The 18714-nt window shown below is 43.5% G+C and overlaps 1 protein-coding gene across 1 annotated transcript in view; it reads left to right on the top strand.

Annotated features, from left to right (window-relative positions):
• Positions 1 to 18714, top strand: part of prkcab (protein kinase C, alpha, b) — a 110607-nt gene that overhangs the window by 68712 nt on the left and 23181 nt on the right. The window contains exons 5-9 of the mRNA XM_046304252.1: positions 8618 to 8774; positions 8867 to 9001; positions 10342 to 10435; positions 18141 to 18287; positions 18538 to 18711. Of these exons, the coding sequence (XP_046160208.1) occupies positions 8618 to 8774; positions 8867 to 9001; positions 10342 to 10435; positions 18141 to 18287; positions 18538 to 18711 (707 nt within the window). The remainder of the gene's footprint in view (positions 1 to 8617; positions 8775 to 8866; positions 9002 to 10341; positions 10436 to 18140; positions 18288 to 18537; positions 18712 to 18714) is intronic.

An 18714-nucleotide genomic window follows, 5' to 3' on the forward strand; every position in this document is an offset into this window, starting at 1 on the left:
TGTTGAACAGTGGGAATCAACCCAGCTCATCAGATTACCAGACATGCACTGATACTACACTACTACTGATACTACACTACTACTGATACTACACTACTAGTGATGCTGCATTACTACTGATACTACACTACCAGTGATGCTGCATTACTACTGATACTACACTACTACTGATGCTACACTACTACTGATACTACACTACTACTGATACTACACTACTACTGATGCTACACTACTACTGATGCTACAATACTACTGATACTACACTACTACTGATACTACACTACTACTGATACTACACTACTACTGATGCTACACTACTACTGATGCTACACTACTACTGATACTACACTACTACTGATACTACACTACTAGTGATACTACACTACTACTGATGCTACACTACTACTGATACTACACTACTACTGATACTACACTACTACTGATGCTACAATATTACTGATACTACACTACTACAGATGCTACACTACTACTGATGCTGCACTACTACTGATACTACACTACTACTGATGCTACAATACTACTGATGCTACAATACTACTGATCAAATCAAATCAAATCGAATTTTATTTGTCACATACACATGGTTAGCAGATGTTAATGCGAGTGTAGCGAAATGCTTGTGCTTCTAGTTCCGACAATGCAGTCATAACCAACAAGTAATCTAACTAACAATTCCAAAACTACTGTCTTATACACAGTCTAAAGGGATAAGGAATATGTACATAAGGATATATGAATGAGTGATGGTACAGAGCAGCATACAGTAGATGGTATCGAGTACAGTATATACATATGAGATGAGTATGTAGACAAAGTAAACAAAGTGGCATAGTTAAAGTGGCTAGTGATACATGCATCTGATACTACACTACTACTGATACTACACTACTACTGATGCTACAATACTAGTGATACTAGACTACTACTGATGCTGCATTACTACTTATTCTACACTACTACTGATGCTGCATTACTACTGATACTACACTACTACTGATGCTACAATACTACTGATACTACACTACTACTGATACTACACTACTACTGATGCTACAACACTACTGATGCTAAAAAACTACTGATACTACACTACTACTGATACTACACTACTACTGATACTACACTACTACTGATACTACACTACTACTGATACTACAATACTAGTGATGCTGCATTACTACTGATACTACACTACTACTGATGCTACACTACTACTGATGCTAAAACACTACTGATACTACAATACTACTGATACTACACTACTACTGATACTACACTACTAGTGATGCTGCATTACTACTGATACTACACTACTACTGATACTACACTACTACTGATACTACACTACTACTGATACTACACTACTAGTGATTCTGCATTACTACTGATACTACACTACTACTGATACTACACTACTAGTGATGCTGCATTACTACTGATACTACACTACTACTGATACTACACTACTACTGATACTACACTACTACTGATACTACACTACTACTGATACTACACTACTAGTGATTCTGCATTACTACTGATACTACACTACTAGTGATGCTGCATTACTACTGATACTAGACTACTAGTGATGCTGCATTACTACTGATACTACACTACTACTGATACTACACTACTACTGATGCTACAACACTAGTGATGCTGCATTACTACTGATACTAGACTACTAGTGATGCTGCATTACTACTGATACTAGACTACTAGTGATGCTGCATTACTACTGATACTAGACTACTAGTGATGCTGCATTACTACTGATACTACACTACTACTGATACTACACTACTAGTGATTCTGCATTACTACTGATACTACACTACTAGTGATGCTGCATTACTACTGATACTAGACTACTAGTGATGCTGCATTACTACTGATACTACACTACTACTGATACTACACTACTACTGATGCTACAACACTACTGATGCTAAAACACTACTGATGCTACAACACTACTGATGCTAAAACACTACTGATACTACACTACTAGTGATTCTGCATTACTACTGATACTACACTACTAGTGATTCTGCATTACTACTGATACTACACTACTACTGATACTACACTACTACTGATGCTACACTACTACTGATGCTACAACACTACTGATGCTAAAACACTACTGATACTAAAACACTACTGATGCTAAAACACTACTGATGCTACAACACTACTGATGCTAAAACACTACTGATACTACACTACTAGTGATTCTGCATTACTACTGATACTACACTACTAGTGATTCTGCATTACTACTGATACTACACTACTACTGATACTACACTACTACTGATGCTACACTACTACTGATGCTACAACACTACTGATGCTAAAACACTACTGATACTAAAACACTACTGATGCTAAAACACTACTGATGCTACAACACTACTGATGCTAAAACACTACTGATACTACACTACTAGTGATTCTGCATTACTACTGATACTACACTACTAGTGATTCTGCATTACTACTGATACTACACTACTACTGATACTACACTACTACTGATGCTACACTACTACTGATGCTACAACACTACTGATGCTAAAACACTACTGATACTAAAACACTACTGATGCTAAAACACTACTGATACTACACCGCTTTGTTATGCAACATGGCATTTGAAATTCAAAGGCTTTTCATGGGGATTGAGCTGCCTTCCATCCAGATTTCTCCAAATCTCGTTTAATTTTAGAAATAGTATATTTTGTAATTGTGCTGCCAGGGCAGGGTCATCGTGGATTATGCTGGCAAGGGGCACAGGGTTGAGTGAGGCAAATACCATGCCCAGTTGATGTGAACAAACATTACCTGAGCACAAACCAGAGCCCATATTCACAAAGCCTCTCAGAGTACGAGTGCTGATCTGGGAACATGTGCCTTTTAGATCACAATGAAGAAGATGAGTGGCGTTCCTGCTCTGAGATGGTTTATGAATACGGGCCCTGAGTCATATAAAGATTAGGAAGTTCTGTCAAAGGTTTTTATGGGCATTATGTGCTCATCTGTATAAACACTGAAGATCCTGAGCCTTCCAAAAAAGGAAGAAAACAATTCTCTCTCCCCTAATACAATATTTATACAATAGTATCCGTGTGATTATTCACCTCTAGTTAGATGTCCAGTCGTCTCTAACTACAATGTGATTCTATTACAGATACAGTAATGAGAGTTAGCGACGTAGTGAAGTGTAGTAACTCTGTCTGTATGACCTATCATGTCATTTATATACAGCAATATCTGTGATCTGCACTAAAGGAGACTTCAGAGAAGAAGAAGCTGGGACTATAATAGAAGAGATGTTCTTTCCTGTGTTTCTATTCCTGGATGAAGGACTGAATGATGAGTACTGGTAGAGGCAGTCCCGAGTGACGGATGTCATGGCGGTGGTACAGAGTCTCATGTTGTGTGTGTGTGTGTGTGTGTGTGTGTGTGTGTGTGTGTGTGTGTGTGTGTGTGTGTGTGTGTGTGTGTGTGTGTGTGTGTGTGTGTGTGTGTGTGTGTGTGTGTGTGTGTGTGTGTGTGTGTGTGTGTGTGTGTGTGTGTGTGTGTGTGTGTGTGTGTGTGTGTGTGTGTGTGTGTGTGTGTGTGTTTAATGAGTTCTCCTGGAGTGTATGGACAGGACTGTATTGAGTGAGATGTGAACTTCTGACTTGGGCTGTCAGCTAGAGAGAGCTGTAATAGAGACCTGGGGCTCCCTCTATTGGGCACATAGACACACAACAGGAGACAAGTCACTTCATTTACCCATGAACCAGATGTTTACACTGAGTGTACAAACCATTAAGAACACCTGCTCTTTCCATGACATAGACTGACCAGGTGAATCATGTGACATCAATAAGGGATCATAGCTTTCAAGGACACTTGCTCTTTCCATGACATGACCGATCCAGGTGAATCCAGGTGAAAGCTATGATCCCTTATTGATGTCACTTGTTAAATCCACTTCAATCAGTGTAGATGAAGGGGAGGAGACAGGTCAAAGAAGGATTTTTAATCCTTGAGACAATTGAGACATGGATTGTGTATGTCTTGTGTCTTGCCCATTCACCCTCTAAATGGGCGAGACACAAGATTTAAGTGCCTTTGAACAGGGTATTGCTGGATCGAATCCCTGAGCTAAGGTCAAAATCTGTTGTTCTGCCACTGGACAAGGCAGTTAACCCACTGTTCCACGGTCGGCCGTCATTGTAAATAAATGTTCTTAACTGACTTGCCTAGTTAAATAAAGTTTAAATAAAGGTTACATTTAAAAAATAAAGATGGTATTAGGTCCCAGGGCACAAGTTTCTGTCAAGAACTGCAACACTGCTGGGATTTTCACGCTCAACAGTTTCCCTTGTGTATCAATAATGGTCAACCACCCAAAGGACATCCAGCCAATTTAACACAACTGTGGGAAGCAATGGAGTCAACATGGGCCAGCATCCCTGTGGAACACTTTCGACACCTTGTAGAATCCATGCCTCGACTCTATGTCTCTGTCTCTGTCTCTGTCTCCTTCTCTCTCTCTACTACAGGGTTCTGTGACAGGTAGAGCTAAAGAGCATTTAGCTCATAAATAACAATGTCTGCTAATATATTATATCTCCCCTTTATCAAATAATCTGGAACTTTTACTATGATCTCTGCTAATTGACATGCCGACACTAACGTCAGGCAGCTGTCTGATGTATCCTCAGCCAACCTCAACTCCTGAATATTTAGATGTACGAACCCTATAAATCTGTGCTCTGCTCACATCAGCTTAGTCTAAGTCTGAGTGATTACACTTGAATATGCAGAGTAGTGTGTCTGAGAATGACTTGTGATTATCTCTTTCCTCGAGTTAAGTAGAATCCTAATATTCCACACAATCCTTCTCTGCGCTTTTCAAAGACAGCAATTTATCCATTTCTTTTCTCTTTGTTTAGTTCACTCTCCATCGCTCATGAGTTGAAGATTGGACTATTTAAGTGTCACAGCTTTAGATGTGTGTTTCAGAGGCGTTCATAAGGTCGTATCTTAGGCATATCCTCACATCTTGTGAAGATATCTATTCTCTCTGTGTCACATCTTGTGAAGATATCTCTTCTCTCGGTCACATCTTCTCCCTGTGCTCTGGGTAGTCTCTTTGTACTGTATCATCTGGATGGGTTGACAGTTTTTTGTTTTGTCTGGCATGTTGCCTTTCTCCCTCTCTCTCTCTCTCTCTCTCTCTCTCTCTCTCTCTCTCTCTCTCTCTCTCTCTCTCTCTCTCTCGCTCTCTCTCTCTTTCTCTCTCTCTCTCTCTCTCTCTCCATTTCTCTTTCTCTCTCTGTCTCTCTCTCTCTTTCTCTCTCTCTCTCTCTCTCTCCATTTCTCTTTCTCTCTCTGTCTCTCTCTCTCTCTCTTTCTCTCTTTCTCTCTCTGTCTCTCTCTTTCTTTCTCTCTCTCTCGGTCTGTCTCTCTCTCTCGGTCTCTCTCTCTTTGAAGGATGTATCAGCCATAGCTTCTGTCTCTGGCACAGGATCACACACAAGGAGCAATGACACACACACACACACACACACACACACACACACACACACACACACACACACACACACACACACACACACACACACACACACACACACACACACACACACACACACACACACACACACACACACACACACACACACACACACACACACACACACACACACACACACACACACACACACACACGGCTGTGTACTATGTCCTTTATCAGCTCGTCTCTGCTTATCTTTGCATAATATAGCAGTCGCCAGGCTCAGAGATGGAAAGGTTACCGTGGTGACGGCGCCGGTGTTTAAGGTTACCATGACACCCAGAGAGGCTGTGTGGTATTTACGAGGCTTGCCCAGAGCCATGGTGACTATATATATCTCTAATAGCTGGTTCTTATTTGAACACACTTTTTGTTTCCCTCTGTATGTGGTTGTTTATTTCATTCAACAGTGTGTTTCAAATAGAGACACTTCAGGAGAACATTACCCGGTGTTCTCACGCTGTTTCCATAGAGGACCCTTCAGTTCTGAACTGTAGACCTTGTCACCATGGTGAAGTTGACCTGTTGGGTCTATATCCAGAAGACCCAGCGCTGACTGTCTCTATGAGTTGGTTGTCACGCAAACTGACAGCTGAGAAAGTACAGGGTTATACAACAAGACATGATGATGAAATGTTGCTTTTTGGGGGTTCCACTTCATTTTACAGTGGTTAACACGGCCTGGATTCATAAGGAGTCTGACCGGTAAGAGTACGGATCTAGGACCACGTCCAACCTGGTTCATGTAATCTTCTACATTATGATTTCAAAATAAAAACTGATCCTGATTGGCATGGTGAATATGTGCCCAGGACTTCAAACTACGTCTCTACCCGTGACTTGCTCACCTCAGAAGTAACAACATTAATTAACTCCATAATTCAATATGTGATAAACATGAATGTTAATATCAACTCTGTTTTATACAAGTGATGCATTAAAGTGGGATTACCTTCCTCACCTTCTTCACCTTCCTCACCTTCCAGCTGCATTTGTGCATGTTGAGAGATGGTCAACTTAGACGTCTCTCCTTTCCTCTCCGTAAATGATGTTGTACACTTTGCTTTAATTATTTTCTTTGTCAAGTGACTGGTCAAAGATAATTGTTACCATGTGCACTCAAATGAGCAGGTGCACTCTCTCTCTCTCTCTCTCTCTCTCTCTCTCTCTCTCTCTCTCTCTCTCTCTCTCACATGAACTTCTGCCTTTTCTGTCTCTCACTCTCACTCCCTCTCTCTCTCTCTCTTTCTCTCACATGAACCTCTGCCTTTTCTGTCTCTCACTCTCACTCTCTCTCTCTCTGTCTCTCTCTCACATGAACCTGACTTCTCTGTCTCTCACTCTCACTCTCTCTCTCTCTCACATGAACCTCTGCCTTTTTTGTCTCTCACTCTCACTCTCTCTCTCTCACATGAACCTCTGCCTTTTCTGTCTCTCACTCTCACTCTCTCTCTCTCTCTCTCTCTCTCTCTCTCTCTCACATGAACCTCTGCCTTTTATGTCTCTCTCTCTCTCTCTCTCTCTCTCTCTCTCTCTCTCTCTCACATGAACCTCTGCCTTTTCTGTCTCTCACTCTCACTCTCTCTCTCTCACACATGAACTTCTGCCTTTTCTGTCTCTCTCTCTCTCTCTCTCTCTCTCTCTCTCTCTCTCTCTCTCTCTCTCTCTCTCTCTCACTCTCTCTCTCTCTCTCTCTCTCTCTCTCTCTCTCTCTCTCTCTCTCTCTCTCTCTCTCTCTCTCTCTCTCTCACAAACTTCTGCCTTTTCTGTCTCTCACTCTCACTCTCTCTCTCTCTCACATGAACCTCTGCCTTTTCTGTCTCTCACTCTCACTCTCTCTCTCTCACACATGAACTTCTGCCTTTTCTGTCTCTCTCTCTCTTCTGCTTTTCTGTCTCTCTCTCTCTCTCTCTCTCACTCACTCACTCACTCACTCACTCACTCACTCACTCACTCACTCACTCACTCACTCACTCACTCTCTCTCTCTCTCTCTCTCTCTCACAAACTTCTGCCTTTTCTGTCTCTCTCTCACTCACTCACTCACTCACTCACTCCCTCTCTCTCTCTCTCTCTCTCTTTCTCTCACATGAACCTCTGCCTTTTCTGTCTCTCACTCTCACTCTCTCTCTCTCTGTCTCTCTCTCACATGAACCTGACTTCTCTGTCTCTCACTCTCACTCTCTCTCTCTCTCTCACATGAACCTCTGCCTTTTTTGTCTCTCACTCTCACTCTCTCTCTCTCACATGAACCTCTGCCTTTTCTGTCTCTCACTCTCACTCTCTCTCTCTCTCTCTCTCTCTCTCTCTCTCTCTCTCACATGAACCTCTGCCTTTTATGTCTCTCTCTCTCTCTCTCTCTCTCTCTCACATGAACCTCTGCCTTTTCTGTCTCTCACTCTCACTCTCTCTGTCTCACACATGAACTTCTGCCTTTTCTGTCTCTCTCTCTCTCTCTCTCTCTCTCTCTCTCTCTCTCTCTCTCTCTCTCTCTCTCTCTCTCTCTCTCTCTCTCTCTCTCTCTCTCTCTCTCTCTCTCTCTCTCTCTCTCTCTCTCTCTCTCTCTCTCACAAACTTCTGCCTTTTCTGTCTCTCACTCTCACTCTCTCTCTCTCTCACATGAACCTCTGCCTTTTCTGTCTCTCACTCTCACTCTCTCTCTCTCACACATGAACTTCTGCCTTTTCTGTCTCTCTCTCTCTCACAAACTTCTGCTTTTCTGTCTCTCTCTCTCTCTCTCTCTCTCACTCACTCACTCACTCACTCACTCACTCACTCACTCACTCACTCACTCACTCACTCACTCACTCTCTCTCTCTCTCTCTCTCTCACAAACTTCTGCCTTTTCTGTCTCTCTCTCACTCACTCACTCACTCACTCACTCACTCACTCACTCACTCTCTCTCTCTCTCTCACAAACTTCTGCCTTTTCTCTCTCTCTCTCTCTCTCTCTCTCTCTCTCTCTCTCTCTCTCTCTCTCTCTCTCTCTCTCTCTCTCTCTCTCTCTCTCTCTCTCCAGTGGGGGAAGCCAGGAACCTGATCCCCATGGACCCTAATGGTCTGTCTGACCCCTACGTGAAGCTCAAGCTCATCCCTGACCCCAAGAACGAGACCAAACAGAAGACCAGGACCATACGCTCCTCACTCAACCCCACTTGGAATGAGTCTTTCAGCTTGTGAGTGTGTGGGTGTGTGTCTTTGAGTGCACCGTGTGTGTTTATAGCATGTGTGCCTGTGTGTTTACATTCCCACTCTGTGTCCCCCCCAGTAAGCTTAAGGTAATGGATAAGGACCGTCGTCTGTCTATAGAGGTGTGGGACTGGGACCGTACCACCAGGAATGACTTCATGGGCTCAATGTCGTTCGGTGTGTCTGAACTCATCAAGTCCCCCGCCTGCGGCTGGTTAGTGATCCTTCACACACAGACAAGTGCCCAGGCATACACACACATATACACACACATATACACACACACACACACACACACACACACACACACACACACACACACACACACACACACACACACACACACACACACACACACACACACACACACACACACACACACACACACACACACACACACACACACACACACACACACACACACACACACACACACACACACACACACACAACTAGTGTTCTTGTTCATTCATCCTTTACTTATATAGGTAGCTGGAAGTTTTCCAGTCCGATCCAATGGCTGATACTATTTTATAATATGAAATAGGTCCATACTGTTTTCAAATACAAAACACACTCATTGAAGTACAGCCTGTTGGACAGTGCCAAATCCATTCATTCATTCATTCGGACAGACAGACAGCATCCCTCTGGGCTCTAATGCATAGACCAGTTGTCGTTGGGATTTTTGTCCGGCTGCTGTGACAAGCCTGGATGGGCATACGTAAACACTCTCTGTTAATGTTAGCATACTTCCATCAGTTAACCTGATTCAACCCTGACTCACAACTAAGTGCTCAGCGTGTCCTTAGCCTTGCTAGAAGCTGGGGAGAAGATCCAGGACTGGGAAGGAGACCATTGCTTCCTGGAAAGACCTGGGCCCACTAGTGCTTAATGCTTGGCATCGGCAGGCATCACTGTAGAGTCTACAGTGTAGACGGTGGTGATGATGATGTGTGTGTTTGGCAGACATTTTGAAGAGGTGTCTCTGTGAGTGTATACAGATGGTCCCTGGTGCTTAGTAATGAGGTGTGTGTGTGTGTGTGTGTGTGTGTGTGTGTGTGTGTGTGTGTGTGTGTGTGTGTGTGTGTGTGTGTGTGTGTGTGTGTGTGTGTGTGTGTGTGTGTGTGTGTGTGTGTGTGTGTGTGTGTGTGTGTGTGTGTGTGTGTGTGTGTGTGTGTGTGTGTGTGTGTGTGTGTGTGTGTGTGTGTGTGTGTGTGTGTGTGTGTGTGTGTGTGTGTGTGTGTGTGTGTGTGTTCTGCCAGTGGGGAAATGTGCCAGAATGGGTACACATCAGAGCAGACAACTGTAAACAGAGATATCCATTCTGCTGGCATTGCAGTATCGAGGCTAGACTTACTATAAACTCATTATACATATCAATATAGAGCACTGCCAGCTGCAAAACCTCTGTTGAGTATCACTGATGCTTACATTTGTTTTTGGTCCTGGTCCAGTATCATGAAGTCAACAAAGGTCATTTTTTAAATTGGTTAACCTGATTGATTGATTGATTGACAGATTCTGACAGTGCTGCTGTGGTCCACTCGGCAGGTACAAGATGCTGTGCCAGGAGGAAGGGGAGTACTACAACGTTCCCATCCCTGAGATCGACGACGTCAACATGGAGCTCAGGCATAAGTTTGAGGTGAGGAGAAGAGGATCATGGGATTTGTAGTCCGTCGACCACTCACTGGGAAAGACATAAGAGAGTGTGTGCGTGTGAAATTCTAGGAATTACATATTTCTTTATTAGATCTCTGGATGGAATAATAATTGGTTACTGTCACATTGTTGAATAACAATCTTGCCTCCCACCAAGCTCCCACAAACACACAAACACACATACACACAAACACACACACACATAAATACCTAAACACTCTCCCTTAACAAATTGATAATTTCCTGATTCCAGAGTTCTCAGAGATACTGAGCCACCATGGTGATGTTGTTCTCTCTCTCCTCTTTAGCTGTGTGATTAAATATTACTCTGTCCTCTTTAGCTGTGTGTTTAAATATTACTCTCTCCTCTTTAGCTGTGTTTTAATATTACTCTCTCCTCTTTAGCTGTGTGATTAAATATTACTCTCTCCTCTTTAGCTGTGTGATTGAATGTTACTCTCTCCTCTTTAGCTGTGTGATTAAATATTACTCTCTCCTCTTTAGCTGTGTGATTAAATATTACTCTCTCCTCTTTAGCTGTGTGATTAAATGTTACTTTCTCCTCTTTAGCTGTGTGTTTGAATATTACTCTCTCCTCTTTAGCTGTGTGTTTAAATATTACTCTCTCCTCTTTAGCTGTGTGATTAAATATTACTCTCTCCTCTTTAGCTGTGTGATTAAATATTACTCTCTCCTCTTTAGCTGTGTGTTTGGATATTACTTGGAATGAATGCTCTCAGAGTACTACTAGCCTCTTTCACATTTCTCTTTTTCTGTCTATTTTCCTCTGTCTATTTAATCCATACAAACTACTGACACAGTACCACAGGGCAAAACCATATGACCTCCTTTCCTCACGTAGTCTCCTGTCCTGAAACCAAGTCTCCTGAGACCTACATGTAGTTGGGTTGTTTTAATTCTCATCTCGCTCTATTCAACAGCCTTCACATCCCTCCAAGGCCAGGGTTTTCACAAGTCTGGGTGGGTTGCCTGGGAAACCAAAACATCATCATCAGGAACAGAGAGAGAGAGAGAGAGAGAGAGGGAGAGGGAGAGGGAGAGGGAGAGGGGAGAGGGAGAGGGAGAGGGAGAGGGAGAGGGAGAGAGGAGAGGGAGAGGGAGGGAGAGAGAGAGAGAGAGAGAGAGAGAGAGAGAGAGAGAGAGAGAGGGAGAGGAGAGAGAGAGAGAGAGAGAGAGAGAGAGAGAGAGAGAGAGAGAGAGAGAGAGAGAGAGAGAGAGAGAGAGAGAGAGAGAGAGAGAGAGAGAGAGAGAGAGAGAGAGAGAGAGAGAGAGAGAGAGAGAGAGAGAGAGAGAGAGAGAGAGAGAGAGAGAGAGAGAGAGAGAGAGAGAGAGAGAGAGAGAGAGAGAGAGAGAGAGAGAGAGAGAGAGAGAGAGAGAGAGAGAGAGAGAGAGATGCCTCTACAGGTGTATAGTATCATTAGAATATTGTAGCTCTTGAGCATGGTATCCGTTGCATATTGTGAGAGATAGTTTTGACATTCTCTGTATGTGCTGATAATGCCATCCTTTATTAAAAATAAGCTGTTAATAATCATGGATATCGAAGCGCTTTAAAGGGGTGGTGGGGACTTACTACCACTGTAGCTTCTCTTTCCTGTCTCTTCTAGGCCTGCCAATTAAACCACTACCTCAAGGTAGCTCTTCTGCCCCCCACCTCTCCTTTAACCATCCCTCCTTTTCCCACCCTTCTCTATCAGCTCTGCAGTCTCCTCTTGTCTTCTTCCATTGATGTCTCACACCTCTCCTCTGATGGTTTGAGTAGCGCTCAGCTTCTTCAAACGTGATTTACTAACAAAGATGCCAAGTTTGTACAGGTCAGGTCATGTGGTTAGGAGCAATTCCAGGCCTGGTCTGCTATGCAAGAGAAATTCTCACATTTTCACTATTACGTCACACATTGTACACACATTGTACACACATTGTACACACACACACACACACACACACACACACACACACACACACACACACACACACACACACACACACACACACACACACACACACACACACACACACACACACACACACACACACACACACACACACACACACACACACACACACACGCATAAACACACACGCATAAACACACATACAGCGTTGATGTTAGTAAATCTGTGGACCACACACACCTCTGGAGGGGTCCTCATCCTCACCATCTCAGGCTCAGCAATGCACTGTCATTGCCCAGGAGAGCAACACCACTGCTCCTCATTGGCTAAGACTGACAATGACCCCTCCTTATTGGCCAGTAGTGTGGTCCGCAGCCCTCCTTCTATTAGTCCATCACAAGCCTAGACTATAGAAGGCTAATAAGTGGTTAAGCATGTGGGCATGTGTATCGTGATGAACTGTCCTGTACATGCACGCCTTGCACTCTCTCCTCCACAAGGTGGCAACATTGGATTGGATTCAATTGTATAGGTTTGTGTGTGTGTGTGTGTGTGTGTGTGTGTGTGTGTGTGTGTGTGTGTGTGTGTGTGTGTGTGTGTGTGTGTGTGTGTGTGTGTGTGTGTGTGTGTGTGTGTGTGTGTGTGTGTGTGTGTGTGTGTGTGTGTGTGTGTGTGTGTGTGTGTGTGTGTGCGTGCGCGTGCGTGTGTGTGTGCGTGCGTTCAACTCTATGGTCAAATACTCTCACAAAATCTATTGTATGTTTCACATTGTCTAACTTCTGATCTACGTTAAGCTTTTTTGTTGTACAAACTAAACTTCAGATTCCAACACATTACATATAACCATCATTGGAAAGAATTTAAGTCATAATATCAGCTAACATAAAACTGTAGTAACATAGTAAGTAAGTACTGTAGTGAGTACTTACTTAAAAAGTGCCTTTTTAATGCTTTGCGTACATAAAAAAAGAAAACATTGCACCTTGTGTTTAACTGCCATTCTGATGTTGACCATTAGAGCTAGCTGCTCTTTTTCATACCAATAGCCACTAGATTGGAAACCAATAACACCACCTAACACTACCAACCCATTTAGTCAACGTTAATGTCAACACACCTACCTATAATCTCCCTGTAGGTCTAACATGATGACGTTCACAAGTTCATGCTTGTTGTTGGTGGTGTGTCGGTGCAGTAAAGGGTCGGTCCCGATGCTCTGCTTGCATTAGCCTCTCCTGTCTATAGACTGGTTTAGCGTCTGTCTCTGAGCAATCATACATCAGTCAGCCCACCTTTATTCCCCACTTCTACTGGGACCTCCCAGTCTCTCTCTGCATCCTGCTACAGAAGCTGGATCTAGAACGCTGTCAACCATCATAAGAGCCACTTGAAAATGAATGCTCTGTGCATCTTACAAAATCCCCAGCGACTTATTATATGATTTTGAACCATTTTTATTTTATTTTATTTTATATTTCACCTTTATTTAAACAGGTAGGCTAGTTGAGAAAAAGTTCTCATTTACAACTGCGACCTGGCCAAGATAAAGCAATGCAGTGCGACACAAACAACAGCACAGAGTTACACATGGAATAAACAAACATACAGTCAATAACACAATATTTAAAAAAGTCTATATATAGTGTGTGCAAATGAGGCAAAAATAATTATGGTCCTTCTGTAGCTCAGTTGGTAGAGCATGGTGCTTGTAACGCCAGGGTAGTGGGTTCGATCCCCGGGACCACCCATACGTAGAATGTATGCACACATGACTGTAAGTCGCTTTGGATAAAAGCGTCTGCTAAATGGCATATATTATTATTATTATTATATTAATTATAATTTAGCAATTAAACACTGGAATAATAGATGTGCAGAAGATGAATGTGCAAGTAGAGATACCGAGGTGCGAAGGAGCAAAAAATAAAATAACAGTATGGGAATGAGGTAGTTTGATGGGCTATTTACAGATGGGCTATGTACAGGTGCAGTGATCTGTGAGCTGCTCTGACAGCTGGTGCTTTAAGCAGAGAACTGGAAGTAAAGGTGGCCAAAGCAGGAATTGGCTTTGGGGGTGACCAGTGAAATATACCTGTTGGAGCGCGTGCTACGGGTGGGTGCTGCTATGGTGACCAGTGAGCTGTGATAAGGCGGGGCTTTACCTAGAAAATACTTATAGATGACCTGGAGCCAGTGGGTGTGGTGACAAATATGAAGCGAGGGCTAGCCAACGAGAGCATACAGGGCGCAGTGGTGGGGAGTATATGGGGCTTTGCTGACAAAACAGATGGCAGGACCTCCGATTTGACACACTGAACTCAGTCTGAGAAGTAGTTGGTGAACCAGGCGAGGCAGTCATTTTAATAACCAAGGCTGTTGAGTCTGCCAATAAGAATGTTGTTGATTGACAGAGTCAAAAGCCTTGGCCAAGTCGATGAATACAGCTGTACAGTATTGTCTCTTATCGATGGAGGTTATGATATCGTTTATGACCCTGAGCGTGGCTGAGGTGCACCCATGACCAGCTCTGAAACCAGATTGCATAGCGGAGAGGGTGTGTTGGGATTCGAAATGGTCGGTGTTCTCTTTGTTAACTTGGCTTTCGAAGTCCTTGGAAGGCAGGGTAGGATAGATATATGTCTGTAGCAGTTTGGGTCTAGAAGAGGGGGATGACCGCAGCAGCTTTTCAATCTTTGGGGATCTCAGACAATGAGAAAGAGAGGTTGAACAGGCTAGAAATAGGGGTTGTAACAATTTTGCCTAATAATTTTAGAAGGGAGGGTCCAGATTGTCTAGTTTTGCAGATTTGTAGGGGTCCGGGTGTTGACCAGGGTAGGGGTGGCCAGGTGGAAAGCAAGGCCAGCTGTAGAAAAATGCTTATTGAAATTCTCAATTATTGTGGATTTATTGGTGGTGACAGTGTTTCCTTGTCTCAGTGCAGTGGGCAGCTGGGAGGAGATGCTCTTATTCTCCATGAACTTTACAGTGTCCCAGAACTTTTTGGAGTTTGTGCTACAGGATGCAAATTTCTGTTTGAAAAAGCTAGCCATTGCTTTCCTAACTGCCTGTGTATATTGGTTCCTAACTTCCCTGAAAAGTTGCATATCGCGGGGGCTATTCGATGCTAATGCAGTACACCACATAATGTTTTTGTGCTGGTCAAGGGCAGTCAGGTCTGGAGTGAACCACGGGCTATATCTGTTCCTGGTCCTACATTTTTTGAATGGGACATGCTAATTTAAGATTGTGAGGAAAGCACTTTTAAAGAATAACCAGGCATCTTCTACTGACGGAATGAGGTCAATATCCTTCCAGGATACCCGGGCCAGGTCGATTAGAAAGGCCTGCTTGCTGAAGGGAGTTTAAGGGAGTGTTTGACAGTGATGAGGTCATTTGACCGCAGGCCCATTACAGACGCAAGCAATGAGGCAGTGATCGCTGAGATCCTGTTTGAAGACAGCAGAGGTGTATTTGGAGGGCAGGTTGGTTCGGATGATATCTATGAGGGTGCCTGTGTTTACAGATTTGGGGTTGTACCTGGTGGGTTCATTGATAATTTGAGTGAGATTGAGGTACATCAAGCTTAGATTGTAGCATGGCCGGGGTGTTAAGCATGTCCCAGTTTAGGTCACCTAACGGCACGAGCTCTGAAGATAGATGGGGGGCGATCAGTTCACATATGGTGTCCAGGGCACAGCTGGGGGCAGAAGCTGGTCTATAGCGGCAACGGTTGGCCTTCATCAGAGTGTCAAGAGTCTTTCCCTGGTGTCCAGAGACAAATTTCAACAAATTAAAAAGACCTAGTTCTCGAAAAGACAAAGTCAACCAGTCCTTTAAAAATTGCAGTTCATTTTGTCAAATCGTGTTTGTATTTTTCATCAGGTGTGCATTCATCACCAGAATCATAATAGAATCAGGACCGTGATAGTGAGTCTGGTCCAAGGCTTCAGTTCTTTCTGAAATGCAATCATAGACAGGTAGTTGGCCTGGCAACAGTTGTCTCTCTGCTGGGTGTTATTTTCCTTTTTCTCTTGTTATCTGAAAGAAACAGACAGCGGTTGGAGCTGCAGTGGTGGCCGGTGAGCTCTAATTGCCCTCTGTGTTGGGGACATGGCAGTCCAATCATTGTCACAAAGGGGCACAGAGACACCCCTACTGACCTACACCCATGCCTCACAATAATGCCAAATACTACTCTGGATAACTGTCAATCAAAGGGCAACAAATATATTTGTTTATGCTGCAATCAGTCGATATGAAACATCAAAACATCTGGATTGTTCTGTTATTCCAACTTTTGGTTGTCAATTCTTTATGTTGTCTTGGTGCTTCTGCATTCATTTTCTGAATTAGTTTGTGTTGTTTGGGATATTACTTGGTTCTGAAGCTCTATAGGAACTTGTTATTACCACCTCCCTACTAGCTATGAAGTAGCTTCATCATGGGTCCATTCTGAAGCCTTGAAAATATGTAGATCTTAATAGCTGTAAGCCTATCGTCAAAGCATAGCCCCACTAGAGCATGGTAGCAGTCTATTACCATGGCATCTATCCCAGTGTTAAAGATACCATAAAGCAGACAGATGAGTGGGAATAGTGCTTGTGACTCTGAGGAATATTACCTGACTCCAGAACAGCTGTTATGGAACTCCCACAAGTCCCAGAGCACCTGACTATACTTTCTGACTGACTCTCTGTCTTATAGGCAGGAGACAATTAAAGGGGCAATCTGCTATTTAAACAAAACAAAAGTGGACACCCCTCTGCTTTTTTGGGTAAACACCTGAGGGATAGGGTTAGGGAAATGTATTGACAGAGCTATGGATACAAGAACTGACCATCCATCTGATCAAAATTATAGTTTTAACTATTTTGAATCTATACAGTGTTTGTTTACAATTAGTAAATACATTTTATATTTTGGGTTCTGATGACAGTTGAACTACTCTCATGAGGCATTTCTAAGTTATATATCATTAATTTAAAAGTCCCAAAATGGATGTAGCAATCGCAGATTGCCCCTTTAATGCTTGGTCTCAACTCTGTTCCACACCAATAGACACTGGATGAAAGGCAGCTGAGCACTGGGTTGCATTTGATGCTGTCAGAATCAGAAGAGTAGGATTTCATCATGTTGGTTGTGTGAAATAAAGAATCTGGATGCATCCCAAATAGCCCCCTGTTCCCTTTATAGTGCACTACTTTAGACTAGAGGCCTATGGGTGCCATTTGGGACACGTTCTCTCCCTTAAGGACAGATCATTTACTTGGCAGGCTGCATCAAGCACCTCATGACATTTTTGTTATTTTGTTTGTTGGATGTTGAGTCATGTCTGTGGAGCATGTAGAATGAATTGTAATATGTGGGGTTAATAAAATGTGGTGTAACAAGTTTGTGTTTGTGTGTGTGTGTGTGTGTGTGTGTGTGTGTGTGTGTGTGTGTGTGTGTGTGTGTGTGTGTGTGTGTGTGTGTGTGTGTGTGTGTGTGTGTGCGTGTGTGTGTGTGTGTGTGTGTGTGTGTGTGTGTGTGTGTGTGTGTGTGTGTGTGTGTGTGTGTGTGTGTGTGTGTGTGTGTGCGTGCGTGCATCTGTGTGTGTGTGTGTGTGTGTGTGTGTGTGTGTGTGTGTGTGTGTGTGTGTGTGTGTGTGTGTGTGTGTGTGTGTGTGTGTGTGTGTGTGTGTGTGTGTGTGTGTGTGTGTGTGTGTGTGTGTGTGTGTGTGTGTGTGTGTGTGTGCGTATGTACGTATCTGCGTATGTGTGTTTTGTGACGTAGAAAGCCAAGCTGGGCCATGGGAAGAAAGTGATTACACCAGCGGACCACAGACGGTTCAGCTCGGACCGCACCATGCCCGGAATGGACCGTGTCCGACTCAGTGACTTCAACTTTCTGGCTCTGCTGGGGAAGGGCAGCTTTGGCAAGGTAAGAGAAGAGGCTGGGAATGTAACATGTGAGTAGTTCAATTCATTAGAGGTTGAGGCATCAAGCTGGACCAGCAGAACCAATGGCAGGGATAATTTTTTGACATATTCGGTAGACTACTTTTGAGGTGTGAAAACATCTGACAAACTTATATTTTTGGAATGTAATGTCCCTTTAAGGTTAAGGTTCGGGCTAGTGGTGTAAATCCCGTGGAGAGAAAGCACCTTTAACCCCAGGTGTCCCTGTGTAGGTGATGCTGGCAGAGATGAAGTCCACAGAGGAGCTGTACGCCGTCAAAATCCTGAAGAAGGACGTGGTGATCCAGGATGATGATGTGGAATGTACCATGGTGGAGAAGAGAGTCCTGGCCCAGAGAGACAAACCACCGTTCCTCACTGCACTCCACTCCTGCTTTCAGACTGTGGTA

This window comes from Oncorhynchus gorbuscha, linkage group LG16 (genome assembly GCF_021184085.1).
Source record: "Oncorhynchus gorbuscha isolate QuinsamMale2020 ecotype Even-year linkage group LG16, OgorEven_v1.0, whole genome shotgun sequence".
Lineage (NCBI taxonomy): Eukaryota > Metazoa > Chordata > Actinopteri > Salmoniformes > Salmonidae > Oncorhynchus > Oncorhynchus gorbuscha.